Raw genomic sequence first — 27,320 nt, 5'->3', positions numbered from 1 at the left:
GTTTATCATATTTTTCGCTCTATGGCACGCTTGCACTGTTCCACGAACGCAGCGATTCTCTAAAAGTGCCTCTTTCATTAATCCCCAAGTGTACGAGCAAATGTTTACATTTCAAAAAATAAACTCAATTTTGCAGTTATATCGAAAATATTTGCAAAGTACAATCTATAACTTTGTGCTAATTTTTGGTTTCAGGGCGACCGTCTGTTTAGATACCATCGAGGAAGCGAGACGGACGATATCACGGAGAGGTTGAATTGATTGGTCGATCAACTCGCAAATTCCCAATCGGCACGCACAGCTTTGTGCGTTTCGCGTACTCGATGGAATCGTCTAGCGCGGTAATCTCCCGGCGGTGCCGATCTTCCAGCACGATCGACTGATACCTCGTGCGCGCGTGTGTGCCTCCGTCTCGCGACACGCCCACGAAATCTCCCGTGGACCGCGCGTGGTTACGAGACCGTCAACGAGGCCGACGGACGAACACGCCTCGGACAACGTCGAGAAAAGATGCGCGGCATCTTGGAGCGATCGTCACCGTCCTCGTCGTCGTCGTCGCTGTCGTCGTCGTCGCCGCCACCGCTGCCGCCGCCGCCGCCGCTGCTGCCGCCGTCGTCCTCGCCGTCGTCGTCGTCGTCGTTATCGTCGTCGTCGTCGCCGTCGTCGTGGTCGTCGTGGTCGTGGTCGTGGTCGATGTCGAGTCTATCGCCGCATTGACGCTCGTGTTCTGCGTTCGCGCGTACAGACGAACGACTGCAAAAGCCAAAGAGGCTACTGATGCGAGAGTCTCGTCACCGCACCGATCGAGGAAGAGATGCGAGCGAGACGCGTTACCTTTTCCCTGTTCTGAGATTCGTGAAAAGCAAAGTACGGTGATTTTGTTCATCGGGGGAGAAATTCTGTTCTTCCGGGCACGTTGAAGATGAAGTCGTCGGCCGCGCGTTACCGACGCAAATCTCGTGGCGCGACGTTCGACGAGGACGAACCGAGCACCACGACGCCTTCTTCTTGTTCTTGTTCTTCTTCTTCGGAGGCTCATTCTACCAACTGCCACTGCCATTGCCCGTTGTCGGGCCGCGGAGTGTTCGAGGACGTCGACGGTGTGCCAGCCGCATGGACGTCAGCGGTGACATGCGATCTCTGCGAACGTCTCCGCGGTCGAACGGGCCGACGTTCCGATCCGGTGGACGCGACACGGACAGAGGATGTCCTTGCGGCTGACCGCCGGCCGTTGAGGCGAAAACAACACGACGAGAACGGCTCGTCGAAGAGCGATTTGAGTGCGGCGATCGAGAAACGTGACAGAACTTTGAGATGCGACAGAGTTCCGGCCGTTGAGTCTTCCGCGAGATGCGCGTCGAGCGTCGTGCGGTGGAATCTCGCGGTCAGGTTCCAGGACAAATCGACAAAGTGGCAGAGGATTCTCCTCTGGATCGCAGTCTTGATACTCGCATCGGTACCCAACCTCGCGATGGCGCAACAGTCCAAGTTTGGCGCCATCGGTCCTCCTAGGAAAAACGGAGGTGAGTAATTCGACCATTATCACTCTGAAATTAAATTTTGTTCGTCATTTTGCCGGAAGAAAATCGGAGAATACCGATCGAAGAGGAAACTAGAATGTGAATCGACAGCTTGCCACACTGTTGGTCAAAGTTCCACATTATGTAAACGTAAAGTCTCGCAGATGTCGAAAAGAGTGGAGCAACGCGCGGGTCGCGTATTGTTAGATCATGTATAATTTACAAAGAAGCAGCTCGACTCACGAAACCTTCTCCGCTTGGAAGTGGGCGATTGTGATGCGCATATTTGCTTGAAAAAAGGTTCGGGTTTCACTGCCTCTTTCTTCGGCAACTCTGATGACTGGCCGAAACAAGAAAAATTCTGCTACAAAAAATATTGCATTCGAGTCGGCCAGAATGTTTTCTCGTATTAAACTTGAATTTTACACACTCTGATTTTGTATGTACGCATATATTATATATAACAGTCTATCTCATTAAGGGGGAAGCCTGCTTTAGAACGTTGAAAATAAGGTATAATTTTACGAATTTTTTTGGAGAAACTATACAGCGGATCATTATAAAACTTTGATGCATTTATTAGTACATGTTTAAAGATAAAAAAAATTATTTTTGGATTTGAATATATCGTCTGTAGAGGTCGTCCTGGAGGCATCTTAGTGCAGCCGGCATTGTAAATTGGTGAGCATTCTCCTGCCTCCAAATTTCATCCAAACTGAAAAATTGAAATATTTTCTTGTTATTTATGAATTCCCATCGTCGATGAACCTTTAATATTCATAAAAACATTAAGTTAAACAATTATTTTTGCATGAAAAAGTTCAAAAACTTTGCCTAAAAATCGTACTTTTGTGTTCTAAGCTCCACCATTTTGGCACTTTTCAACTTTTTTCTTCTCTCTTTGGTTCATCGACGATGGGAACTCATAAATAACGAGAAGATATTTCAATTTTTCAGTTTAGACGAAATTTGGAGGCAGGAGAATGCTCACCAATTTGCAATGCCGGCGACGCGGCTGCACTAAGATTTCTCCAGGACGACCTCTACAAGCGATATATTCAAATCAAAAAATAATTTTGTTTATCTTTAAACATGTACTAATAAATGCATAAAAGTTTTATAATGATCCGCTGTATAGTTTTTCCAAAAACAATTCGTAAAATATACCTTATTTTCAGCGTTCTAAAGCAGGCTCCCCCCTTAAACGTTGAAGGAACATTGCATTCACCGATGCGTGCGTAATTCCGCGTACAAAACGAAGGTAACTCGAACGCGATAATATTTAACTTTCCGTGTCACATTTGTAACATAGTAGCAGATTAACCGCGCCGACACGTAACGCGTGGGTAACGCACGCGAGAAAGAAATCAATGTTTATGAATAAAGCACGTAGAAATACGCACTCGTGCCGATGGTGCAAAGGTATCGTAACGATCCGCGACTGCTAATCGTTACAAAAGTCCCGGAAATTTCTGTTCGATATTCGATCCCATTTAAATGTGAACAACTGACCTTTTGAAGGAAGTGATTATTCTTCGAGAATATGAAAAGTTATCTTTGCGAGAGGAAAGTACCAAGATATGTTACGATTACGAAATTGCACGAATGCACTGGAATAAAATTGATAGGTTCGTCTGTCAAGTTGTCGCACCCACAGAAAAGATTTCTGGACTTAATGCTATTACTCTTTAATCCATCATAAAATAAGATCGCTATAGCGACAATCATATTTATTATTGAAAAGAAGCATATTTTAATCTTGAATAGAAAATTCGAAAATCTACATTAAAATAATCTTCGTGCTATCTCATTCATTTTCTCAGAAGGATTTAGATACAAATTTCTAGCAAGTTCAAAATATTCTTCATTTAAGAATATTGTGAGATCTAAAAGACATCTTATTCTATTCTTCTAAGAGAATTTGTAGAATCTGCATAAAACGGCCAATATTTATGATGTGTTGCAATCGAAAATCGGGAAAGTGTTTCTGTTATTTACAATGAATAAGTGCAATACTCTACAAGAAATATTAAAAGGTATGGAAATGTCTTATCTCGAATCTTATTTCTCAAGTAAGTATATTGTATATACTTACATTTCCATATCTTTTAATATTTCTTGTAGAGTATTGCACTTATTCATTGTAAATAACAGGAACACTTTCCCGATTTTCGATTGCAACACATAAATATTGGCCGTTTTATCCGAATAAAGGACGCAGAAGCGCCGAGTCGACGAGCGACTGTGAGAAAATGACGCGTCGACATGGACAAAGCCTACTATAAAGTGGCGCTAATATCAAATTATTCTACATACAAGAATATATAAGCATAAATTTGTACATGTTACTCTTGTCTCAAGACAATGTTATTTAATTCGAGAGAGAAGAATAGAAATTACTGATTTAAATTAAAAATTGTTTTATTTTCATATTTTTTATACTTGTAATACGATTAAATTAGTCAAGAATATTTTTCGTCTCGTTATCAGAAATCCTTTCTGAGGGTGCGCTTAGTAAGCGATATCACATCTTCCTGCAGCTGATTTAGTCGAAGTTTGCAACAAAGAATAAATCGCGTCGGACGATTTGCGCCGTAGGAAGTGAATTGTAAAACGATTTCCAGCTGCCCAACTTGTATAGTCTACTGACTTCATTGGAAATCTCCACTCGTTAAATTCAGTCGAGTACTTTGAACCAATATTTACGTTTGCGCCGACGTGACTTGACGTGGCATTGAGCGCAGGATTCTTTTCTCGTGGTCGATTGTCAATTTGATTTTACGACGATGCCTCGGGATCACTCGTTAGCGACACTCGTTGTAGTGCGTTTTAGTAGAGTGCCAGGACGTTGTCGCGATTGGTTTTATATTCCGTTCTCCACAGACTCCACATCGTCGATTCCTGGAAGTCTGAATCGCCTACGCGTAAGTCTGCGTTGCGATATATAAAGCGGTGGTGCGTCTCGACGTGGTACGAACGGCCAAGGTGCACGTCCTTTTATGGCGATTTAGCACGCGCGTGCGTGCGTGCGTGCATCGAGTCAAAAAGTTCATTTGACGTGAATCTCTTTTTGATGAATAATGCAATTTAGCTTTCTCACCGTCATGAATAACATGGGTTAATTTACATATGAATCCCTCCGATTATGTCAAACTCTTTCACAAATATAAAAAATTTACGCAAAAAGATACGTCTGGCCTGATTCCTGATGAAATAATCATGTATAAGCGTAATGGACGCAAGAATTCAGTATGGACAGATGCACGGCATCGCGCGCATGTAAGGTAAGTGACCCAGTAATCGTCATGTTTACGTATTAACAACGTATTTTAAAGTTTTCTGTCAATCGTGCGGCTCACTGATATTTTAGTATTTTTGAGCTTCAAGTTACAAAGGCAGATCTCAGTTTTACGTACAACATCGCAAATTATTGCGGTATGGCGATGACTCGTACATTTGCGCTTTCTAATCTTTACGAAGAATTTTCTCGAGAAAGGTAAGAGGTACGAGAATTTTACAGAGACGTTCTTATTCGTAGCAAAAAACTGATTTAGAATAACTTAACATAACAGTCATTCACTTCTCAATCTGAGCGATATAAATTTGTAAAGTCAAGCGTTTTGCTTAACGTGACGATTACTGGGTCACTCACCTTATACGAATATATACGAATCCGACATACTTTTATTTAATCGCCCACCGAGGCTGCACGACGTGTCCCGAAAGCCAGTAAGCGATTCAAGTTCTGGAATGTCGCTCGGGACAAATCTGAGACGTCAATCGTAACCGACAGTAGTTCACGGTGCATGCTCCCCTTTAGTTTTCATCACATTGGTGCCTGTTGATCAGAAAATGCTATAATCAGAAAATAGAATTAAACGATACAAAGATAATTCCTTTATCTCGAGATTTTGTTAAGCTTAAGTTAAATGTAATCTGTTGATTACATTTAACTTAAGTTGATTCAAATGAACTCGATGAAAATTTCGCGTGCTCAGATGTTTGTCTCGTTTTCTTTGAGAAAGGTCTCAGCCAAAAGTCGATCTAATTCAGTGGGTCGCTCCCTTTAGTTAGCAGACGCTATCGTTGGGGGATGTGTAAGGAGAGAGGAGCCGAAAGAAAGAGCCAAGAAAGAGAGAGAGAGAGAGAGAGAGAGAGAGAATATAGGAAACGAAAGAAAACCAAGAGAGAAAGGAGGAAGACGACGAGACTGGGCGCATACTCCGCCACAAAAAGGTGAACCACTTCGTCGTGAGAACAACGGAGCCGATGGCATGCATTCCTGCGATGCGCGAATACTTCGTTCTCGGTCTCCCTTGCTTCCATCCTCCTTTTCCTTTATCCCCGTCCTCTTTTGATCGCCAAATGGCGAATGAAGCGGAGCACAAGAGAGAACAGAGAGGAAAGTTTGATTCAGAGGAGATGGGAAGGCTGATGTAATTACGGCATATAAGCTCGATTATTATTGAGTAGTCTGCTCCTCTACGCGGTAAGAACAAAAGTCATTTCTGGTGATATTATTTAATGATTTCCGCTCGTTCGGAGGAACAAGGAATTTGATAATTTGATCATTCTTATAATGAATAAACGAGAATTCATTGGAATAGTGGTGTGTGCACCTGCTGTATATCCGCTTGACGTAACGAGGGTGCCAGGTGCCGCAGCTTGTGGAAATTTTAATCGTGAAGCAAAGGTGCTCCGGGGCGAGCACGCGTACGCTGTACGACGGCTGACCAGAGAAGAAAGGAAGTACGGATCGTCTAGACGGCAACTTCCGCCGCAGGTTGAAGGGCAATCCGTTGGCCCCGAGCTGCGCGTTACACCTGGCATTACTATCTGGGATATCTCGTGTACTTTGGTAGAAAGGGATTTGTCCCACGACTACAAGACTGTAAGAGCTGGAAAGATAGTCGAGACTGACAGGTCGTATAGAGGATCGGAATGAAAACAAGTTGATCACAACAGTAGGAGTATTGGCCGTACAGCCTAAGACCTAGGCGTGTGAACCAGGGATCCCAGAGAGTTCGAGTTCAAATCTAAGGCAGTCCCCTAGTTATTTTTCGCCTCTTACAATTCAGAAGTGGGATAAAATCCGCTACCCCTCGAAGACAGTTGAGATTCATCCGCTACCCCTCGGAGAGGAGGGAGTTGAGAAGCAGCTGGCCGGTAGTAAAGCCTGAACATGGAGGTCGGGACGGACTCAGAGGAGTGAACCAACATGGAGATTGGGAAGGACTCAGAGGAGTGAACCAACATGGAGGTTGGGAGGGACTCGGAAGAGTGAACCAAAAATGGATGTTGGGAGGGACTCGGAAGAGTGAACCAAAAATGGATGTTGGGAGGGACTCAGAAGAGTGAACCAAAAATGGAGGTTGGGAGGGACTCAAGTGGAGTGAACCGACGATTTGGAGACATTCGGGGACGAATGTAATGTCAGGCTGGCCGAGCTGTAAGATCTGGAAAGATAGTCGAGACTGACAGGTCGTATAGAGGATCGGAATGAAAACAAGTTGATCACAACAGTAGGAGTATTGGCCGTACAGCCTAAGGCCTAGGCGTGTGAACCAGGGATCCCAGAGAGTTCGGGTTCAAATCTAAGGCAGTCTCCTAGTTATTTTTCGCCTCTTACAATTCAGAAGTGGGATAAAATCCGCTACCCCTCGGAGAGGAGGGAGTTGAGAAGCAGCTGGTCGGTAGTGAAGCCTGAACATGGAGGTCGGGACGGACTCAGAGGAGTGAACCAACATGGAGATTGGGAAGGACTCAGAGGAGTGAACCAACATGGAGGTTGGGAGGGACTCGGAAGAGTGAACTAAAAATGGATGTTGGGAGGGACTCAGAAGAGTGAACCAAAAATGGAGGTTGGGAGGGACTCAAGTGGAGTGAACCGACGATTTGGAGACATTCGGGGACGAATGTGATGTCAGGCTGGCCGAGCTGTAAGATCTGGAAAGATAGTCGAGACTGACAGGTCGTATAGAGGATCGGAATGAAAACAAGTTGATCACAACAGTAGGAGTATTGGCCGTACAGCCTAAGGCCTAGGCGTGTGAACCAGGGATCCCAGAGAGTTCGGGTTCAAATCTAAGGCAGTCTCCTAGTTATTTTTCGCCTCTTACAATTCAGAAGTGGGATAAAATCCGCTACCCCTCGGAGAGGAGGGAGTTGAGAAGCAGCTGGTCGGTAGTGAAGCCTGAACATGGAGGTCGGGACGGACTCAGAGGAGTGAACCAACATGGAGATTGGGAAGGACTCAGAGGAGTGAACCAACATGGAGGTTGGGAGGGACTCGGAAGAGTGAACTAAAAATGGATGTTGGGAGGGACTCAGAAGAGTGAACCAAAAATGGAGGTTGGGAGGGACTCAAGTGGAGTGAACCGACGATTTGGAGACATTCGGGGACGAATGTGATGTCAGGCTGGCCGAGCTGTAAGATCTGGAAAGATAGTCGAGACTGACAGGTCGTATAGAGGATCGGAATGAAAACAAGTTGATCACAACAGTAGGAGTATTGGCCGTACAGCCTAAGGCCTAGGCGTGTGAACCAGGGATCCCGGAGAGTTCGAGTTCAAATCTAAGGCAGTCTCCTAGTTATTTTTCGCCTCTTACAAGACTGTAAGACTAGCAGAGTTCAATGACTTTATCGTCACGTTCTCGTGCCTTCATCGAGATCGAGAGGCGGGAAAAGCGCGAAACGTTATTTTTAGAGCATCCAACTATCGAGCCGATGTACGAGGTTGTTTCGCGCGAAAGACGGCTATGAATTCGCGTCGTGCTTGGTCGCACAATAGCGCAGCGCAGTGCACGACACGAGCTCCTTGTAGCTGGCTTCGTGTGGCGCCAAGCTATGATAGCTTCCGGCTTTTGTTGAAATTTAACGAGCCACAAGCACGAGAAAACGATGAGCGTTACGCAGGTTATTTGCCTATTTATAGGGCTGCGCCTTCCAACATAGTTTTCCTCGGGTAATTTTCACCACTAGCGTTGATTAAAGCTTGATGAGAGAAGTATTTATGGCCGGTTAAAAAAGGCCCTTCGTTAGTGGAATAACAGGCTTGATTGCTTTATTGTTAGGTGCGCAGTTTCCCAGGTTTTTCGAGGAAGACCGTGCTACCGGTATCGCAACCGAAACCTTGGCCGAATTATCGATCGATATGCAACTATGTATAGAGGTCTAAGAGAAGAGCACATAGGACCGTTTCATCTTCCGCATGAATCGATGCTTTTATCTCTTACCGTTTCAATAAATATGAAATTCCGCAAAGAGATTTATAACCCGAAGACATCAGTCTCCCCATAGATCCGACTATATAGTCGTGCACGTCGATGTTATCTCATAGAAAACGTATGAAATAAGCACGAATACATATTCACGCGGTTTTTTATTGGTCGTTATATCGCTCATTCCTTCGACCACATTGAACTGGTTACCTATAAGTGTGCGGTCGCTTGCTTCTCGTGCTGCGCATCATTTCTGCAGCCGGTCTAGTCAAGGACCTGTGCAACAAAGTATGGATCGCGCCGGACAATTTGCGCCGTAGTAACTGGATTGTAAAAGGTTGCCTCTCAACTTCAGCATATATTGGGTTGGCCAAAAAGTAATTGCGTTTTTTTTTATATAAATAAAAGGCGAATTTTTCATGGGAAACAAAAACTTTATTAAACAATATATTGTCCATTTTGTTTGATTATCTTTTGCCATTTTTCAGGCAACTTCAAGATTCCGCGCTCAAAAAAGTTCTTATCTTTTTCAGCAAAAAACAATTCCAAGAACGATTTGATATCCTCATCAGCAGTCAAGGTTTTACCATTCAAGGCGTTTTGCAAAGAACGAAACAAATGGTAATCTGATGGTGCCAGGTCTGGCGAATATGGTGGATGTGGTAACACATCCCATCCAAGCTGCAACAATTTTTGACGAGCGATCAAACTTGTACGTGGTCTAGCGTTATCATGGCGAAACACAACACCTTTGCGATTCACCAATTCTCGACGTTTCTGGTTTGATGGCATCATTTAATTTATCCAGTTGACGACAGTATACGTCTGAATTAATGGTTTGATTCCTTGCAAGCAGCTCAAAATACACAATACCTTTAAAGTCCCACCAGACTGACAGCATAATCTTTCTTTGGTGAATATCTGCTTTTCAAGTGCTTTCAGCAGGTTCATCACGCTTGCTCCACCATCTTTTTCGTTTGACGTTGTTGTAGACGATCCATTTTTCGTCGCCTGTTATCATACGTTTCAAAAGAGAATCGTAGATGTCAATACGCTTAGTGAGATGAATTTCTTTGAGCTCATGTGGTACCGAAATATCGAGCTTACTAATGTATCCAAGTCGTTTTAAATGGTTTTCAACACTCGATTTCGATATGTTAAGATTCTCGGCAATCTCTCGTGTCGTTAAACGCCGATTCGAATCGATCAGTGCCTTTATTTTGTCATCATCAATTTCGATTGGCCTTCCTGAGCGTGGTGCATCTTTCACATTAAAATCTCCAGATCGAAATTTAGTAAACGAATTTTGACACTGCCGCAGTTTTAAAGCATCTTCGCCATATACATGACATAACTTTTTATGAGCTTGCACAGCGTTTTTCCCTTTTCGGAAGTAATAAAACAAAATATGACGAAAATGTTCTTTTTGATTTTCCATTTTGAAATCGACGGCAAACAAACAATTGTTAACGAAATCGTGTACTTTCTTTTTGTAAAACAAGCTTGAACTGTGAGTTGTTAACCTACATAATGAATTTGCGGTTTAGAATGAAGTTAGTTACATTTCAAGATATGTATGTCCATCTATTGGAAAAAAACGCAATTACTTTTTGGCCAACCCAATAGTTTACTACATGATCTCATTCGAAAAATCTCCATTTTCTTTCATTTAGAGTGTAAAATTCTTTATACGCGCTCTTTTAATCTTTTCATGTCGCAATGACCGAACGGAAGTGGATCACATCGATTTTATCAGTTAACCTCATTTGCCGATCAGCTTGCGTTGTACTCGATTTTCTATGTCGTATCGGTCATAATCGGCAAAGTATTTTGCTTCTTGCTATGGGCACCTTGTCGGTCCACTTGGCTCGCAGCCGGTTTCGCTAGGAGGATACAGTGTAACGAACACATGCCACACGATCTTGCTTTGATGTCTATAATCTCTGGCTCGTCGCTTCGAGCCACGCTTATTCCTCGCTTGTCATTGTCGGTTTGATTACTGATTGATGGGAAACTACTCCGTTCGTCAGACGGGACAAATCTCTCTCTCTACCTATCTCTGTCTACTGTTTGCAGTTCCAATCTATGCAATTTACTTGGTTGTGAAAACGCGCGAGCGGGATAAACGAAAAGTAAGAGACGATAGTTTGAAACTTTCTCTCAACTCGGGACAGCGACGTCTCGCCGATTGTTTACCGTCGCTGCACCGACTGGCTGCGCGTTTGCTCGGATTTACGACGTTCGCACAGACTGGAGAACGTCTCTCGCTGGGTCTGGGTCATACGGCCAGCCAGTCATTATCGAGACTACAGTGTAGAGACCGGAATCGACGAGGCGGAATTGCCGGCGTGACTGTATCACCGAGATACAGTTTCTCGACCGTGGCCGAGTCCCGTGGAATGCCACGGGGTAGCATCGCACACATCGATCGTGACGGCCAATCCGTGTGCAGGGTGTCCAGTGCTTCGGCCTTTACGTGAATGGCTAGCAACCTTGGAGAAGAGTGCTTCGGAATGCACCGGCCGCTGCAACTTCTTAAGTAGACTACCTAAAAGCGATGAATCCCGTTGTCGTCGTCGTTCATTCGTACGAAACGCTGCAACCTTCGCGACACGTGTTGCCACCTTGCAACTTTGCCGTGGTTCGCCCCTGCTTCGTGTCGACAACGCGTAATTCCGCAATATCTTGCGTTGCGAAATACGATCAACGCGTCTCACGGAAGGAGGCGCGCTGTTTAGCTGATTCCAGACTTTGTTCACAGCGGGATTCGAGTATTTTGCGCGAAATGTACACGAACGTTGTTCGCACTTGCACCCACGGAAAAGATTTCTGGACTTAATGCTATTACTCTTTAATCTATCATAAAATAAGATCGCTATAGCGACAATCATATTTATTATTGAAAAGAAGCATATTTTAATCTTGAATAGAAAATTCCAAAATCTAGATTTAAATACAAATTTGTAGCAAGTTCAAAATATTCTTGATTTAAGAATATTGTGAGATCTAAAAGACATCTTATTCTATTCTTCTAAGAGAATTTGTAGAATCTGCATAAAACGGCCAATATTTATGTGTTGTAATCGAAAATCGGGAAAGTGTTTCTGTTATTTACAATGAATAAGTGCAATACTCTACAAGAAATATTAAAAGATATGGAAATGTCTTATCTCGAAGCTTATTTCTCAAGTAAGTATATACAGGGTGTCCGGTAATGATCGCCCCAGCTTCCGTACACGAGTAGAGCGGATCGAGACGAAGAGAGAAGTCCTATACCGTTTTGCGATATTCGCAATAATAATCCTATACCTCGAGCGGCTCGGCACTCGCCTCCGCGCGCTCTGGATTCGCTTCACTTTAATATTCAATATTTCGATTATTATTGCGAATATCGCAAAACGGTATTTCTCTTCGTCTCTGAGAAAATGATGCGTCGACATGGACAAAGCCTACTATAATAAAGTGGCGCTAATATCAAATTATTCTACGTACAAGAATATATAAACATAAATTTGTACATGTTACTCTTGTCTCAAGACAGTAAGACAATCTTATTTAATTCGAAAGAGAAGAATATATAGAAATAGAAATTACTGATTTAAATAAAAAATTGTTTTATTTTCATATTTTTTATACTTGTAATACGATTAAATTAGTCAAGAATATTTTTCGTCTTGTTATCAGAAATCCTTTCTGAGGGTGTGCGTATTCGCGTTATGTTATCCACAATTTTAGAGACTCGTTTGCGGAATTGTTCTATTTCTTCGCCTCCATCACGACCCATGATTGTTGCATCACGATGATATCCCGCGTGGCGGGATCTGTCCGCACTACCTACGCGTTACACGCGCGTAGATAGTATACGTTTGCCGTATGCATACACCGTATCGCGCGATCGCTTCACGATAACATTCGTTATGAATGAAACCTTCGGCATCGCGCGGCATCGTCTCGCTTGGCCGCCGTTGGGTTAGCTTCTCGGCAGCATCGCCGATTAGCCTGGACGTGACGCGGCGAGGCGTTACGCCCTCCCGTATAACGCCTCACGATCAAGTAATTATCGCGATTCGCGAGCGTCTATTTAGAGTATTCATTGCAGCCAAAACTAAGAATGTGCAAATAAAATTATTAATAGAATTAAACAGAATTAATATAATTAAACAAGGTAAACAAGTAAATATTTCGTCAATGTTTTATCAATTGGCACCGTATCTTTGAAGATTGCCGGCGAGTGACAGGAGACAAATATTTGTTGGTGATAATATTATCTGGTGCAGCTGTCGACAATATTTTTATTGCATGGAATACATTTGTCGAACATGCAACTTGGCAACGTCCGTTGCCAGAAACGCACGTTGCACATTGAACGTTATGAACGTGACTTTGAGACTCTGCTACATTGCGATTTCGCATCTCGGATGAACAGTTAATTTATATGATGGAGAGCGACCGTTCACCGTTCTCGAGCACGGGATAATTTATGAATTTGCTTTTACTGGTTGCTAACGTCGATCGTTGAAGTCGAGTATTGACGACGGCGGCTGTTTAACGGTATACAATCGCGAGACGACTGTTTATTGAAAGAAACATCATTTGGGAAATTAGATGCGTCGCAGAGAAACGCATCATGTAGGAGATAATTCGCGCGAATAATGGTGAAGGAACACGACGATCACGCGTGTCTCCTTCCATTTGTTTCGATGGTAGCTGGCGGGTATTTTTAGTATCTCTCGCTAAAATCGAGCACGTCGGCTCGACGACGCTCCGTTCCGTCCGTTCCGACAATGCGATGATTAGCGAAATCAGGGATGGCAAGCACATACCGCCACGTGCCGCACGTGGCTCAATGTTGGAGAACGCATTCGCCGTTTGCGGCAGGAATCTTTGCCTGGTCCGTTACCGCCTCAAATCAGATTAATCTTAAATCACACGTGAATCTGAAATCATAAATGTTAATTCGTATATGTCACAGTACGGTCATAGTACGTATCTCGTTTTTTTTCTCTCTGTTACAGTGTGCCAAAGTATAGACATAAGAAATAACGTGAATCAATTCTCGAAACTGGAAGGATGCCGAGTGGTCGAGGGCTTCGTACAAATTCTCTTGATCGACCGAGCGGAGCAGTCGGCCTACGCCAATCTCAGCTTCCCCGACCTCGTCGAGATCACTGGATATCTCGTTTTGTACAGGTACAACTATGTGACTGAAAAGCGCGCGGTATGAGCTTTGTACTTGATACTGCAAATATTAGGAGTGATTTAGTTTTGAGGGTTTTGCAACAGATTGGCTGTAGTGTCAGTTTGTTCCAATAGCTGTTTCCGATAACTGTTGTTTCTTACAGTCTTGACATTATCCATGACATTTAGTAGCATTATAGCAATCGTGTTTATATCATCGTAAAAATGCAACTTCCGAAACAGCATTTTCCACATGCGTTGCTTTTGTTTTTTAATCAAAAGAAAACTGCGGCTCACGGTTATAGAATTCTTGTGGAAACTTATGGTGATTCTGCCCCATCAATTAAGACGTGTGAATACTGGTTTGGACGCTTTAAAAGTGGTCATACTGATGTGAAGGACAAAGAACGCTCGGGACAACCAAGAAAGCTTGAAAATGCAGATTTGCAAGCATTATTGCACGAAAATCCAACACAATCCACTTCAGAACTTGCCAGAGCATTAAATGTTGATCGTACAACAGTTACCAAACATTTACAAGAAATGGGAAAAATTCAGAAAGAAGGGAAATGGGTTCGACATGAATTATCGGAAAGTGCCATTGCGAACCGGTTGAACATTTGCATTTCGTTGATCGCCAGGCAAAAAAAGAAGAGTCTTTTGTCTCGGATTGTTACTGGGGATGAAAAGTGGATCTATTTTGATAATCCGAAACGCAGAAAATCATGGGTGGATCCAGGCGAACCATCAACATCCACTCCGAAACGCAATATTCACGGTTGAAAAGTAATGCTCTGTATTTGGTGGGACAGTGTACTATGAGCTGTTAAATCCGCACGAGACTGTCACGGCTGATCGTTATCGACACCAATTGTACAAGTTGAAGCAAGCATTGGACGAAAAACGACCAGCAATTGCGAGTAAACGACGGAAAGTGATTCTTCTTCGTGACAACGCTCGACCTGACGTTGCGTTATCAGTGAAAGAAACACTATTAGAGCTCGAATGGCAAGTCTTACCGCACCCCGCGTATTCTCCATGCGATTATTATTTGTTCCGGTGGATGCAACACGCTTTAGAGGATACGCACTTTGATAATTTGGAAGAAGTGCGAAAATTCGTCGACGAATGGATCAACTGAAAAGAAGAGTGATTTTATCGTGGTGGAATCGATCTCTTGCCAGAAAGATGGGAAAAAGTTATAGAAAACGAAGGAAAATATTTTGATTAAGGTATTCATTCATTATCATATTTAAATACATGCGTTTTTGAGCAAAAAAACCCTCAAAACTAAATCACACCCCTAATATTTGCAAGATAGTTTCAAGGGAATGATACGCCGTGAGTTAACGTAGCAAGTGGCTTACGCGGCGGTTACCGTATCCGCATACCTCGTAGCCTTATCCTCGTTGGGTGGTTGCTCGTGTTTCCAGAGTGAGCGGTTTGAGGAGCGTCGGCCGTCTGTTTCCGAACTTGGCGGTTATTCGCGGGCATTCTCTCTTTATCAATTACGCTCTCGTGGCATTCGAGATGATGCATCTTCAGGAGCTCGGTCTCCACTCTCTAACCAACATTTTACGTGGGTCCGTGCGATTCGAGAAGAACCCGACGCTTTGCTACGTCGACACCATCGACTGGGACATTATTGCCAAAGCTGGCAAGGGCGAACACGTCATATCGGTAAGTGCGTCCAAGTTGTTCCGATGTTTAATTCGATCATCGAGATCTGCTAGAAAAATGTTAAACCGCTTAAGCAAGCTTAGCCAAATATCGGCGCCGTTGATAATATCCTACTTTCACTTGGCATTGTTCAACGGGCGATTGCCGCTTTCGATCTTGCTATTGCACCGCCATGCTAAACCTGGTACGAATCAATGTCATCCAATCGACAGTGTCCAACTAGCGTTAAATCATCGTCTGTAACCTGGCTAATAATCTCGTGCAGTTCTTTCGAAAGAACCGTGCGGGCGCATACCTTTCCGCCACGATGCTGCGTCTCGCCCAACAAACAAGTACTGCAATACGCGCGATTCGTCACGCTTCACTGTACGGACACGACACGACGCGCGGCAGTCTTTTTTGTCGGCGAATTGTTAAGGAACAAGAAATTTCAGGCGGAAACGGCTGAAAATTGCTTCATTTACTTTACAATCGAACGGGAATCGCGATTGCAATGGGGACGCGACTCTGTGCTGCAGAGCTTTGCAACATCGCGTGGACGAGATCAATTGGCAGATTTGCCAATCGAGTAATACACTGGCAATATGTTCTGACTGAAGTTTTTCCGATGATGTGATTTCACGAATTTTCAATGTACATTCACAGACGATAAAGTCAGCATCTTCCGTTTTTCGATTTATTCTTGTATGTGAGTAGTCTCGAATGTCTCGTGAAAAACGTGAAGAGAAATCGCGAAGAGAAATGACGGCGGCACGTATCATCGCATACCTTTCGCAATGTGTTTTTCGACCTTTTTATTGACGTAGTCGAGGTGGCATAACTTATTTTTCTTTTCTCTCTTGCTTTTTGTGGTTCCTTACGGCAATGAAGAAATTTTCTGTATCGACATGTAGCGAGACAGAATTATAGATATTATCGTTTCGTTTCTCCAGCATGTTGATCTACATTTTATTTATAGGGTAACAAGTTAACGAACGGTTGTCCGGTGTGTGACAAGAAGTGCCCAGCAAGACAGACTAAACCAGATGAGACCTTATGCTGGAATCGACAACACTGCCAACGAAGTAAGCTATTACAATTGATTGAATTTTGTAATGGTTTCCATAGTAAATTTGGCCAATTTTTTAAGTGAAATAATCTCTTTATAGTATGCGATCGAAAGTGCGAGGATTGCGCTTGCGATGACGGAGGACGCAACTGTCATCGTTCCTGCCTGGGTGGATGCACGGGACTGACAGCCAGAGACTGTATCGTTTGCAAGGGTGTGATAATCGATGGCCACGAGTGCAAGAATCGTTGCCCGGAAGGCACCTACGAATTTATGAACCGGCGTTGCATCGGAGAACAGGAATGCCGTCTAATGCCGAAGCCGCGCGAGGCATTGGACACTGTCAAGGATTACCCATACAAACCGTTCAACGGCAGCTGTGTGATTGAGTGTCCGGCGGGTTACATGGAGAGCGATGACTACAGCGTGTCCTGTCGACAGTGCGAGGGCCCGTGTCTGAAGGAATGCGCCGGTACGAACGTGGACAGCATTGCCTCGGCGCAGATGCTTCGCGGATGCACTCGTATCAGCGGTAGCCTGGAAATACAGATACGTGGCGGGAAAAATATCGTAAAGGAGCTCGAGGATAGTCTGAATATGATCGAGGAGATAGACGGCTACCTGAAAATCGTTCGTAGCTTCCCGTTGATATCCCTCAACTTCCTGAAGAACTTGCGCGTCATTCGCGGCAACGAACTCGACAATGGCAAATACAGCCTCGCCGTGCTCGACAATCAGAATCTTCAGGAGCTGTGGGACTGGCGCACTCATCGGAACATCAGCATCATGTCCAAGGACGGACCGGCCAAGATCTTCTTTCACTTCAACCCGAAATTGTGTCTATACAAGATCGAGACGTTGCGAGAGAAGGCCAGGTTGAACGAATTCACCGATCTTGAGGTGGCGCCCAACAGCAACGGAGACAAGGTCGCCTGCAACGTCACCGAGCTGAAGACCAAGATCATCAAGAAGACATCTAGGGGTGCCATCATCGAATGGGAGACTTTTATGCATCACGACACCAGATCCTTGTTGGGTTACATCGTTTACTTCATTGAAGCGCCTAGTCAGAACGTGACGATGTACGACGGTCGCGACGCTTGTGGTGGCGACGGCTGGCGAGTGGAGGATGTCTCTGCCGAGAGCTCGACGCAGCAGTCGCACAACGGCACGGAGATACAAGGGCCTATCTATCTCACTCACATATTGACTCTGCTGAAGCCTTACACTCAGTACGCTTACTACGTGAAGACTTATACCATAGCTACGGAGAGATCGGGCGCGCAGAGTCAAGTCAAGTATTTTACGACGTTACCGGACGCGCCCAGCTCGCCCAGAGCCTTGTTAACCTGGAGCAATTCCAGCAGCGAGCTGATTGTGTCCTGGTTTCCGCCGCTCCACAAAAATGGAAATCTGACGCATTATCGAATCGTCGGCCGTTGGGAGCCGGATGATCCGAATTTCATCGATCAAAGGAATTACTGCGACGAACGTAATACGGGCTATTTTATTCTTTGGTGGCGTGATTTTGTACAGTGATAACGGGGAGATTGAGCGATTACATGTATACATATTTGCATTTTCAGCTATGTTGTTGCCCGAGAAGAAACCAATATCCGTCATAGCAGAGGAGGAAAGAAAACGCGCCGAAGAGGAGAAAGAATTGGCAAAGTCACCCGACGCCGCTTCCTGTCCCTGTACAGATCGTGAAATGACGGATCAGTCGATGCGTGAGAAAGAAGTTTCCAGCTCGATTGCTTTCGAGAATGCGTTGCACAATCAGGTCTACGTAAAACGAATGACCACGCGTAGAAGACGTGACACTAGCGAGATGTTGATCGCAGCAGATCTAGCCAAAGATTCTTCCTATTCCTACGATCAAGTAAGAGAAAGAAAATTTCAGATTTCTAAGAATGGAATAAGTTACGTAACTTTTGTCGAAGATTTAAAATTAAAACTTAATAAAACTCATTATATACGTATTTTCATGTTGTCGCTTAAAACAATTACTACAATTTTCCATACAATTTCCACGTTTAGGACAAGGAGAGCGCTAACGATAAAATCGAAAACGGCACGTATACGGTATTCGAGCGATTAGTGCCGAGTACGAATCTTACTTACGTCATGAAAAACCTCCGGCACTTTGCCGCGTATAATATCGAGGTCCAAGCATGCAGAGAACGCGTTAGCAATGAGTCGAAGAAAAAGAATTGCTCGACGAAGAGCATGAAGACGTACCGTACGCTGGCTATGGAGAGCGCAGATAATATTCCACCGAATACCTTTAAGCTTAAGAGTATATCTGGCGAAAATAACAGTCTCACTATGGTTACATTGTCCTGGGACGAGCCGCCTCAACCCAACGGCCTAATCGTCACGTACCAGATTGAGTACAAAAGAGTAGACATAAAAAATGTGAGTAATGTCTTTCAGTATTCGTCATTGATGTGAGCGAGAGCAAACTAAGCTGCGAACGTAAGTGTCATTTAACAATCTGTTTTTCCGTATCGTACAGATACAAGCAACGGTGGTGTGCATTACGAGGCGCGATTTTACCAACGCGGGAAACTCGTACATCTTGAAGGATCTTCCTGCCGGGAATTACTCCGTAAAAGTTCGAGCTACGAGCTTAGCCGGATACGGCGCGTATACCGAAGTGAAATATTTTTATATACGGGAATACGGCGGCTATGCTACATTACTCGGGTCAATATTCGGTAGCATCGCATTTATACTTGTCCTAGGTGTGGTAGTTTGTGTGTATAAAAGAAAATCGGTACGAAACGTGCCGAGCATGAGACTGATCGCGACAGTGAATCCAGAATACGTGAGCACGAATTACGTGCCGGACGAGTGGGAGGTGCCCAGGAAGAAGATTCAGTTATTACGAGAATTGGGAAACGGTTCCTTCGGCATGGTATACGAAGGTTTCGCCAAGGCTGTTGTAAGAGGCAAGCCGGAAGTACGATGCGCCGTGAAAACGGTGAATGAAAATGCAACCGATCGTGAACGGATAGAGTTTCTTAACGAAGCGTCCGTTATGAAGTAAGAGATTAATTGCTTTTTCTTCTGTAGAAATGTCGCATTTACGATTTTATTCTACTTGGCTCTTATTGTGTATTTTCTTGTTGAAGGGCCTTTGATACCCATCATGTGGTGAAGCTGTTGGGTGTAGTGTCGCAGGGCCAACCTACCTTGGTAGTCATGGAATTGATGGTAAATGGCGATTTGAAAACGTACTTGAGAAGCCACCGACCGGACGTTTGCGAGAATTTCTCGAGGCAGCCTCCGACGTTGAAGAGGATCTTGCAAATGGCGACCGAGATCGCGGATGGCATGTCTTATCTCTCTGCAAAGAAATTTGTCCATCGTGATTTGGCTGCTCGTAACTGCATGGTAGCCGAAGATCTTACCGTGAAAATCGGTGACTTTGGCATGACGAGGGACATATACGAAACGGATTACTATCGAAAAGGATCCAAGGGACTGTTACCTGTTCGATGGATGGCGCCAGAGAGCTTAAAAGATGGAGTATTCACTAGTTTCTCTGATGTCTGGAGTTACGGAGTCGTTCTATGGGAAATGGTAACATTAGCTTCGCAGCCGTATCAAGGCTTGTCAAACGATCAGGTAAATATTGATCGTATTATTGCTTTATATCGCTTTATATATTGTTACACGTTCCTCGAGAAAACATGCTCGTTGCAGGTATTACGATACGTAATCGAGGGAGGAGTTATGGAACGACCGGAAAACTGTCCCGACTCACTGTACAACTTGATGAGGCGTACATGGAATCACAGAGCCGTAAGGAGACCTACCTTTATATGTATCGAGACGATGCTGTTGCAAGAAATTGACATAGAAGATTTTGAAAAAGTCAGCTTTTACCACAGTGCAGAAGGAATCGAAGCTCGAAATCAAAATAATTCGTATTCATCGGATAATGAGTAAGGACACGATTTTATCATAATTATCATCTAATTTGCGCGTGCGCGTATGTGTGCGTGTGTAATATATATAATTTCATTATTTAATTCAAACAGAGATTTAGAAATGGCTGCCTTACAAGATCTGCGAGAAGAGATTGAGGGAGATGAAGATTCGCCACTGCGTCAAGACTTTGGTGACTTTGCAAGTTTTGAACCTAGCAGTATTAAGAATACTTTGAGTCCACGATATGGAATAGATTCTTACGGTGAAACCTCTAAAACTACGCCCGACTTCCATGACATGAACTGTTCAAAAATACCTCTTAAAGCTGGCTTTGAAGATTTTGACGGCGTCTCCGGAGATTCGCTATCTAGTAAGGACACGTTGAATTTGCCCTTCGTTGAAGACAGTCTTAAATCAGTCAAGAGTTCACCTTTCATACATACAAAGAGTGCATCCCGCAGTAATGTGAGTCAAGCTTCCTTAGCAAAGTCTGCGAGTCCGCAAAGTAAAGTCAAACAAAATTTCCTCGACAGTCCAAATCTGTCCAAGTCGCGAAATCTCGATCCCGATTACGAAAATAAAAGCTCCGAAATCATATCGGGCTCTGCAAAGAAGGAGACTGCTCCGTTACACGTAAAATTTCCATCGGTCGATGAGATGGACATTGAGATTAATGGTGAAAAAAACGAGAGCAAGCACGCGGGCGAATACGTGAATAAGCCGGAAACGTTGAACAATGGTTACATCGGTAACACAACCACCTAGCTTCAATGATTCTCTCAACGTCATAAGCATCCAGTGCGAAACGAATCACGCCCGAATAATTCGAGACGATATCCTTCGAACGAATCGACGTGAGTATTAGAACAAAAAGGCAGTGTCTGTGCCAAATTTACTGGATCATAGTTTTCAAAGAATCATGCTGAGCAGCGTTTTACGTACATGAGAGGAATGTACATACACGTTAGTGTTCTATACTAACATACGATTTATACTCATAAGTTAACATTTTAAACGTCTAGCGTAACTGAGAGTACAGGTCCTAACAAGCAACAAGTGGAGTTTCCTTATACGGGTGTTACCATGTCTCAATTCCGTCTCTCTAAATGTAATTGATACTGCAACGCGTGTACAGTTAATTATACATGTATTTGTTGTGCTGCGATTCACGTCGAGAAGAGCAGCGGATATATTTATACCAGATACTGTCTTTTTGAAGTTATTGCTGTAGTATACGTTAACTTACTTGCTAAAGACGCCGTCTCCTTTCTCTCTTTGTTTCTTTTATCGTGGAGTTACAAACGGTTGCGATTTTCAGCCAAATGTCTTTACTTGAAACTGGACTACACACTTTGAAAAGCACGCGGGTATCTGTTATATCTGACGATGCACAGTACCTGCTAACAAATGCGTGACTCTCCCCATCAACTACTTAGCATGTAAGCAAATGTGTATCAAAGAATTAAGCAGGTTGATTATTTGTAGAGCATAGATACTTTCTGTTTAATTTTCGCAAGTTTAAGCAAGGTATGCTAGTTTTCGCTATAAGTAAGTTATAGATTTAGTATAATGTCGATTCGTTTTTCCGCGTTTGTGGCAAGTGTGGTGTATCAAAGTGGCAATTAGGTCGACTACCGCGTCGGTATGACATTTTGTTCACAGTAGAGATCACATTTTATAAATTATGTGAAATACGCCTAGTCGCCACTTTGCACAATTTTAGGCTTTCAACTCACACTATAAATACAACATTGTGTTGGAAGATATACATATATATATATATATAGAGAGAGAGAGTGGTTCAGAGTAGGTATATCAACTTGGCAGATACCATCGCGCGTTTCTCCAATTCATAAATTTATATTATATTTATATTTCTTTTTTTATGTTGTTTTATTGTTCTTGACTCTATTGTATCGATTAATCTAAGGGTTCTGAATCCACCAATTACTCGATGTATAGCAGGAGGGAAATAGAGAGTAAGGATCTTTTCAAGTTGAAAGAGTCTTCGGTAGCGAGCGTTCGGTTAGCAAGTATCTGCGAATTACAATTTGTAAAATGTCCGTAGTTTCCAGGAAATATCTCAATGCCTTAATTGTAACTGTGACAAAATTTTAGATGAAGACAATTTGCGTCTAGAGTCCACATTCAGTATAAATGTCCTTATACATGGTTTATTTACAAACTCGCAATCAAACTGTACGCTAAATACGCCGGTGTTGATTCAGATGACGCTCTACTCTCGTTTCTCATTCTGTATATCTAGAAAATCTAGCGAAATAGACATCCAACAAAGGTACATGAAACAAAGGTACACTGTACGCTTGAAAAGTTTTAGGGCTGAGCGAGTTCGCGATCGTAGTACTTGTAAACTTTTTATATTTAGAGAGTGCGTTGAAACATTTCCAACCCAACAACAATGATTCTGTTAAAACTTCCCTTTACGTTATCACGGAGTCTCAGCTTTGAAAGTTTTCGACATACTTTGTACTCGTGACATAGACTATGTACATAATCGTATTATTTCGTGGAGCTGACACATGAAATCGCAGCCTTACCTCTGCAGTACACCTCTCAAGGGGAGGAGGAGGGACGGAGGGACGGAGGGAAAGGCGCGTCTCTCGTTACACCAACAAATACCGCTTTACGACTGAAAGTTAGTGAAACATTCTGCAAAGATTTACCGTGCAATTTACAATTGTGAGTTTACAGAGTTTTTCCATATCGTGCAATAGAATCGTCCATGCCATTTATGCTCCTTAAGTGGCAGCTCGTGTGATATAGCTAATACAAAATAATGTTTCGTTTCTGCGTCGCTCCACGAAATGAACTAAAGTCAAATTCAGAGGCATGTATTATGCTTTTGAGTGGAGACGAGAGAATGTAGACTGTCATAGCCCAGTGAGAAACAAGATTGATGACAGACGGAAAGGTTGAACCCGTATAATCATTGCAATCGAGAGATAAATAATATCGCGGACGAATCCTAACGGAACGAGCTATGGGGAGAATTATTATACGAGCAACGTAACGCAATGCAGTTGAATCTAGACATAACGAGCCTCTAACACAAGACTGATTAGCTAATCCCACTGTACATCCGTAATTTCTCAGTAAGTTAAAGATACAAGATAAAATGGTAGAAGTTCCACATCGTTCTATATCCGCAAACACCTTCCTTCGGTTTGTTCGTTTCATTTATTTTTTCGCCATCAATCCGCTTGAAGGTATATATTTAGTCCACTTCGAGATTGGTGCGATCCGTGGTTATTTCGTTCCTACAACGTCGCGCACATATCATCGTGCCACTTCGGTGCTTGTCATAGCAAATGCGTACAGCAGTATATGGGGTGTCCAATATTGTAGCAGCATAACTCGGATGAAGATTATCCTCGTGTTAAAAATCACAAAACGAAAAAAACGGAGCTCTTTATCATTTACGCTGTTATTTCGCTTCTATGTAAATTTTATTTTTCTTATATTATTGAGATTTAATTCGCACAAAAGTCTTATTAAATCGCCGCAAAAGTTACCACCTAAAAAAAAGTAGATTTGTAAAACAGATTTTTAAGTAAAGAAATAATGTCGCATTAGTCGCAAGGTACCCTGTATATCAACGATTGATGATACCAGTGACCTAATAGCAAGTACCTAACGCTATAACGCGTTTGATAAGTCACGGTATCGGAGATTATACAGACACAAGGCACAACGCGACAGATGTGAAAAATTGCGTATACAATTAAGTAAAATACGTAAAAGGCGCAAATCTTAGGACACGCCATCGCTGTCGTTAATTCAGTTTTCTGCTCTCTTGGAGAGTATCCGCTATTTCGCCCCTTTCTTTCTAATGATCACGCGGCTGTCCGCTGTTTTTTCTCTGAATGACAAATTCCGTTCACTATTCACGTGCCAAGCTAAGAAATTAGACATTTGTTTATCGAGATGCTGTTATCTCCGATCGAATATCGATCGTATATTGCGTACCAAGCAAAACTTTCGATTGAGATCAGACCTCGTCGCGATTGTGCGTATTTATAGTCCTGGATCGTACGGTAAAGCTTTTGACTTTTCTGCAACGCTTCACTTAACGTACATGTATAGAAAACTGATCCTTTTCTTCCATCTACGTTGGACCTTCTTGAAAGTGAAGTGCTTTAATGCGCGCAAAACGCGTGTCCCGGAAAGAAAGGCGGTAAAATCAAGATAAATAAGATAAACAAGAGAAATTCCCGAAATTAAGTGCTAAAAGAACATGATTAATGACAGATGAGTCATCAGTCGCCAAGGCCGATGCATTGTAATAATAAGCCTCGCTCGTATCTGAAGTATTTAGTATAAAATAACGAGTAAACGGTTAAACGCCTAGACCATGTACACGTACTATGTACGAAATATCCGTAAGATTAACACGAAATGTTTCCTATATGGCCGCGAGTCTCCGTATTGTAAGAACGGCGCGCGATCGCAAATATAATTTAGGCCTATAGTTTGATAGCTCTGTAATATATTAGACTAATTTGGGATTAAGGTAATGTGTAATCGTGTCTGGAAATTGTGCAACCACAAGATGTGCAGAAGTGTGCCTGTTGCGCGTATATTGATCGGTTTGATAAATGTGTGACTCGGCATATATATAAAATATATATTTGTTGGAACGCGTACATTGTAATGTAAATCGTGAAGCAGAGATTTAAAGATACAAGCGATGCGCCGACAGATCAGTGTACATCTGTATCAATGATAAAAGAGATGAAGGAATATTGGGCATAACGGGGAATGATGTGTTCTCGTTATCGTAAAGATTAAGCGCGTGCTTTGATTCTGTGTTGTGTGAGCAACTGAATCCTCCGTTGACCTTTCTTAGACTGAAGCATCAACTGTTAATCCTAAATGTCGAGAAGCGTCGAGCCATAGAATTATTCCATTCCGATCCGTAACTTATTTGTATTTATTCGGGGGAGAGAGAGAGAGAGAGAGAGAGGGGGGGGGGGAGAGAGGCAGATGAATTTAGCGCTATCTGAGAAGCTATTATCAATCGATATCTAACGCATCTTCTTTTCTTGCACTTTAACAAGTACACGAGCATTACTCGGCAAACTTGATGCTTTAGCAACTCGTATCATGCCCTCACGATTTTGAGATTATCAGTACTTTACGTACAATTTGGAGATTTACGTTCATCTTACGTTAGAAAATGTTGGATTAGATTTCACAACACAAAACACATCTGATATTTCAGTTATATACTTGTTTTGTTATGAATATAAATTTTTTACAGTCTACATTTAATAAAAGGATTTTCCTTCCTCCTATTGAAATAAAAATTATCACGAGATATTTTTTTCTTCTCTTCATTCCAATACGACAAAAGAGATCCTCCTGCTAATTTTCAATTCTGTTCGCAAGCAGTTCCTATCTTTACGATTTCTATGTTTAAACACAGTTAACGAATGAGATCTCTGATACTACATTGCATATTACAATTCCTGTGTATGATCTCTAAACTTTTTTCATTGCATCCTCTTGTGTTTCACTGCATTATATTATTACGTGCTAAAATATACACGAAACATATGTTTTACTTATCAATTTGCATTTTTCGAACAAGGTTACTCGATTACAAAACTGCTCAATATTAGATTGCTCAAGTTCTGTAACGATCTAATAGTAAGATAGCATCATCAAACGAGTAACGTGCTATGAATCATACATCAATACGACATCCTATTCAATTGCATAACGATGTACACGTAGGCAATCAAAGTCTTTCCACCGAAATAACGAGATATTCCATTTTTTTATGCGTACGATTTCTTTCGCATAACAATGCATTTTTTCACTCGATTTAGCCGACGTCCGAGGTTCGGATATTGAGAAGATGTATTGGAAATTCTTGTATCGTACATTCTGATTTTTTATCTTGACAAGAAAAGCGCGCGCACGCGTAATTTATAATGAAGACAATTCACTCTCGTGTGAATGCGGAAATGTAATATATTTTAAGAGTTTTATCCCTGTGTATTGATATTTTCTCCATTTTGTACATGTATCAAACATATCCGCGAGTGAACTCGCTCGATATGAAAACTTTATCGATATTCTACAAAATTGGTATACTCACAAATATTTCTGTTACTTCTACCTGTTGTTGTTGTCGTTTTAGAAGACGTTTGCCCTCCTGCAAAATTATAAATTTGCATTATACATTATTTTAAATACATAGTGTTTTTCTCTCGTATATTGTTATAAAAGATGAAGAATTATTTTGCTTAGAAGAACGCATATTTTAGCAAGGTATGGTGTTCAATCGTTCTTAGTGTACGAATATTGATGCTACTTTTATTAGACTGTCTTATATACAACCGGCGGTAGTTGTCGCTAGCCACATGTATTTTCCGTGTCCGGAAATCGTAGCTGCCACACGTAGAAAATGTTCACTTGTTTCAATAAATGTATAATGTATATGTTGGTTGTAGTCTCGGTGTTCAGGCGGTACCGCAATAATATATCGCGGATTTCGCTTTGACAATTGTATATTTAGGCGAACTTCAAAGTTGAACAATATTTTATTTATCTCAACGATTATTGCCTTACTCGATCAATTCAATCTCAACTGTGTCACATTAACGCAACGAATGCTCAAACGGTTAATTTGCGAACGCAATGGGAGAGAAGCAACGTTATCGTCAATTCACCGCTGTGATACAGATGTGCAGAGAGGAATCAATCGG

At 42.6% G+C, this 27,320-nt stretch overlaps 1 protein-coding gene across 1 annotated transcript; it reads left to right on the top strand.

Annotated features, from left to right (window-relative positions):
- The first annotated feature begins 886 nt into the window (after window positions 1-886).
- On the top strand, window positions 887-27,053 carry LOC105285047 (insulin-like receptor). The gene is made up of 11 exons (XM_011348979.2): window positions 887-1,523; window positions 13,757-13,931; window positions 15,353-15,599; window positions 16,558-16,663; window positions 16,748-18,139; window positions 18,234-18,529; window positions 18,688-19,065; window positions 19,166-19,695; window positions 19,785-20,280; window positions 20,359-20,600; window positions 20,697-27,053. The coding sequence occupies exons 1-11, from the start codon at window positions 923-925 to the stop codon at window positions 21,349-21,351; spliced, it is 5,118 nt and encodes a 1,705-aa protein (XP_011347281.2). The 5' UTR covers window positions 887-922; the 3' UTR covers window positions 21,352-27,053.
- The last annotated feature ends 267 nt before the right edge of the window (window positions 27,054-27,320 follow it).

The sequence above is a fragment of the Ooceraea biroi genome, chromosome 12 (genome assembly GCF_003672135.1).
Source record: "Ooceraea biroi isolate clonal line C1 chromosome 12, Obir_v5.4, whole genome shotgun sequence".
Taxonomy (NCBI): domain Eukaryota; kingdom Metazoa; phylum Arthropoda; class Insecta; order Hymenoptera; family Formicidae; genus Ooceraea; species Ooceraea biroi.
The sequence above is the reverse complement of the archived record's forward strand: the minus strand, read 5'-3'. Positions and strand labels throughout refer to the sequence as shown.

Coding starts and splice junctions, on each gene's coding strand:
- LOC105285047 (XM_011348979.2), top strand. CDS start 923: ATGAAGTCGTCGGCCGCGCGTTACCGACGCAAATCTCGTGGCGCGACG. Junction 13,932..15,352: donor GGATATCTCGTTTTGTACAG/GTACAACTATGT, acceptor TCGTGTTTCCAG/AGTGAGCGGTTTGAGGAGCG. Junction 20,281..20,358: donor AAGGCTTGTCAAACGATCAG/GTAAATATTGAT, acceptor TGCTCGTTGCAG/GTATTACGATACGTAATCGA.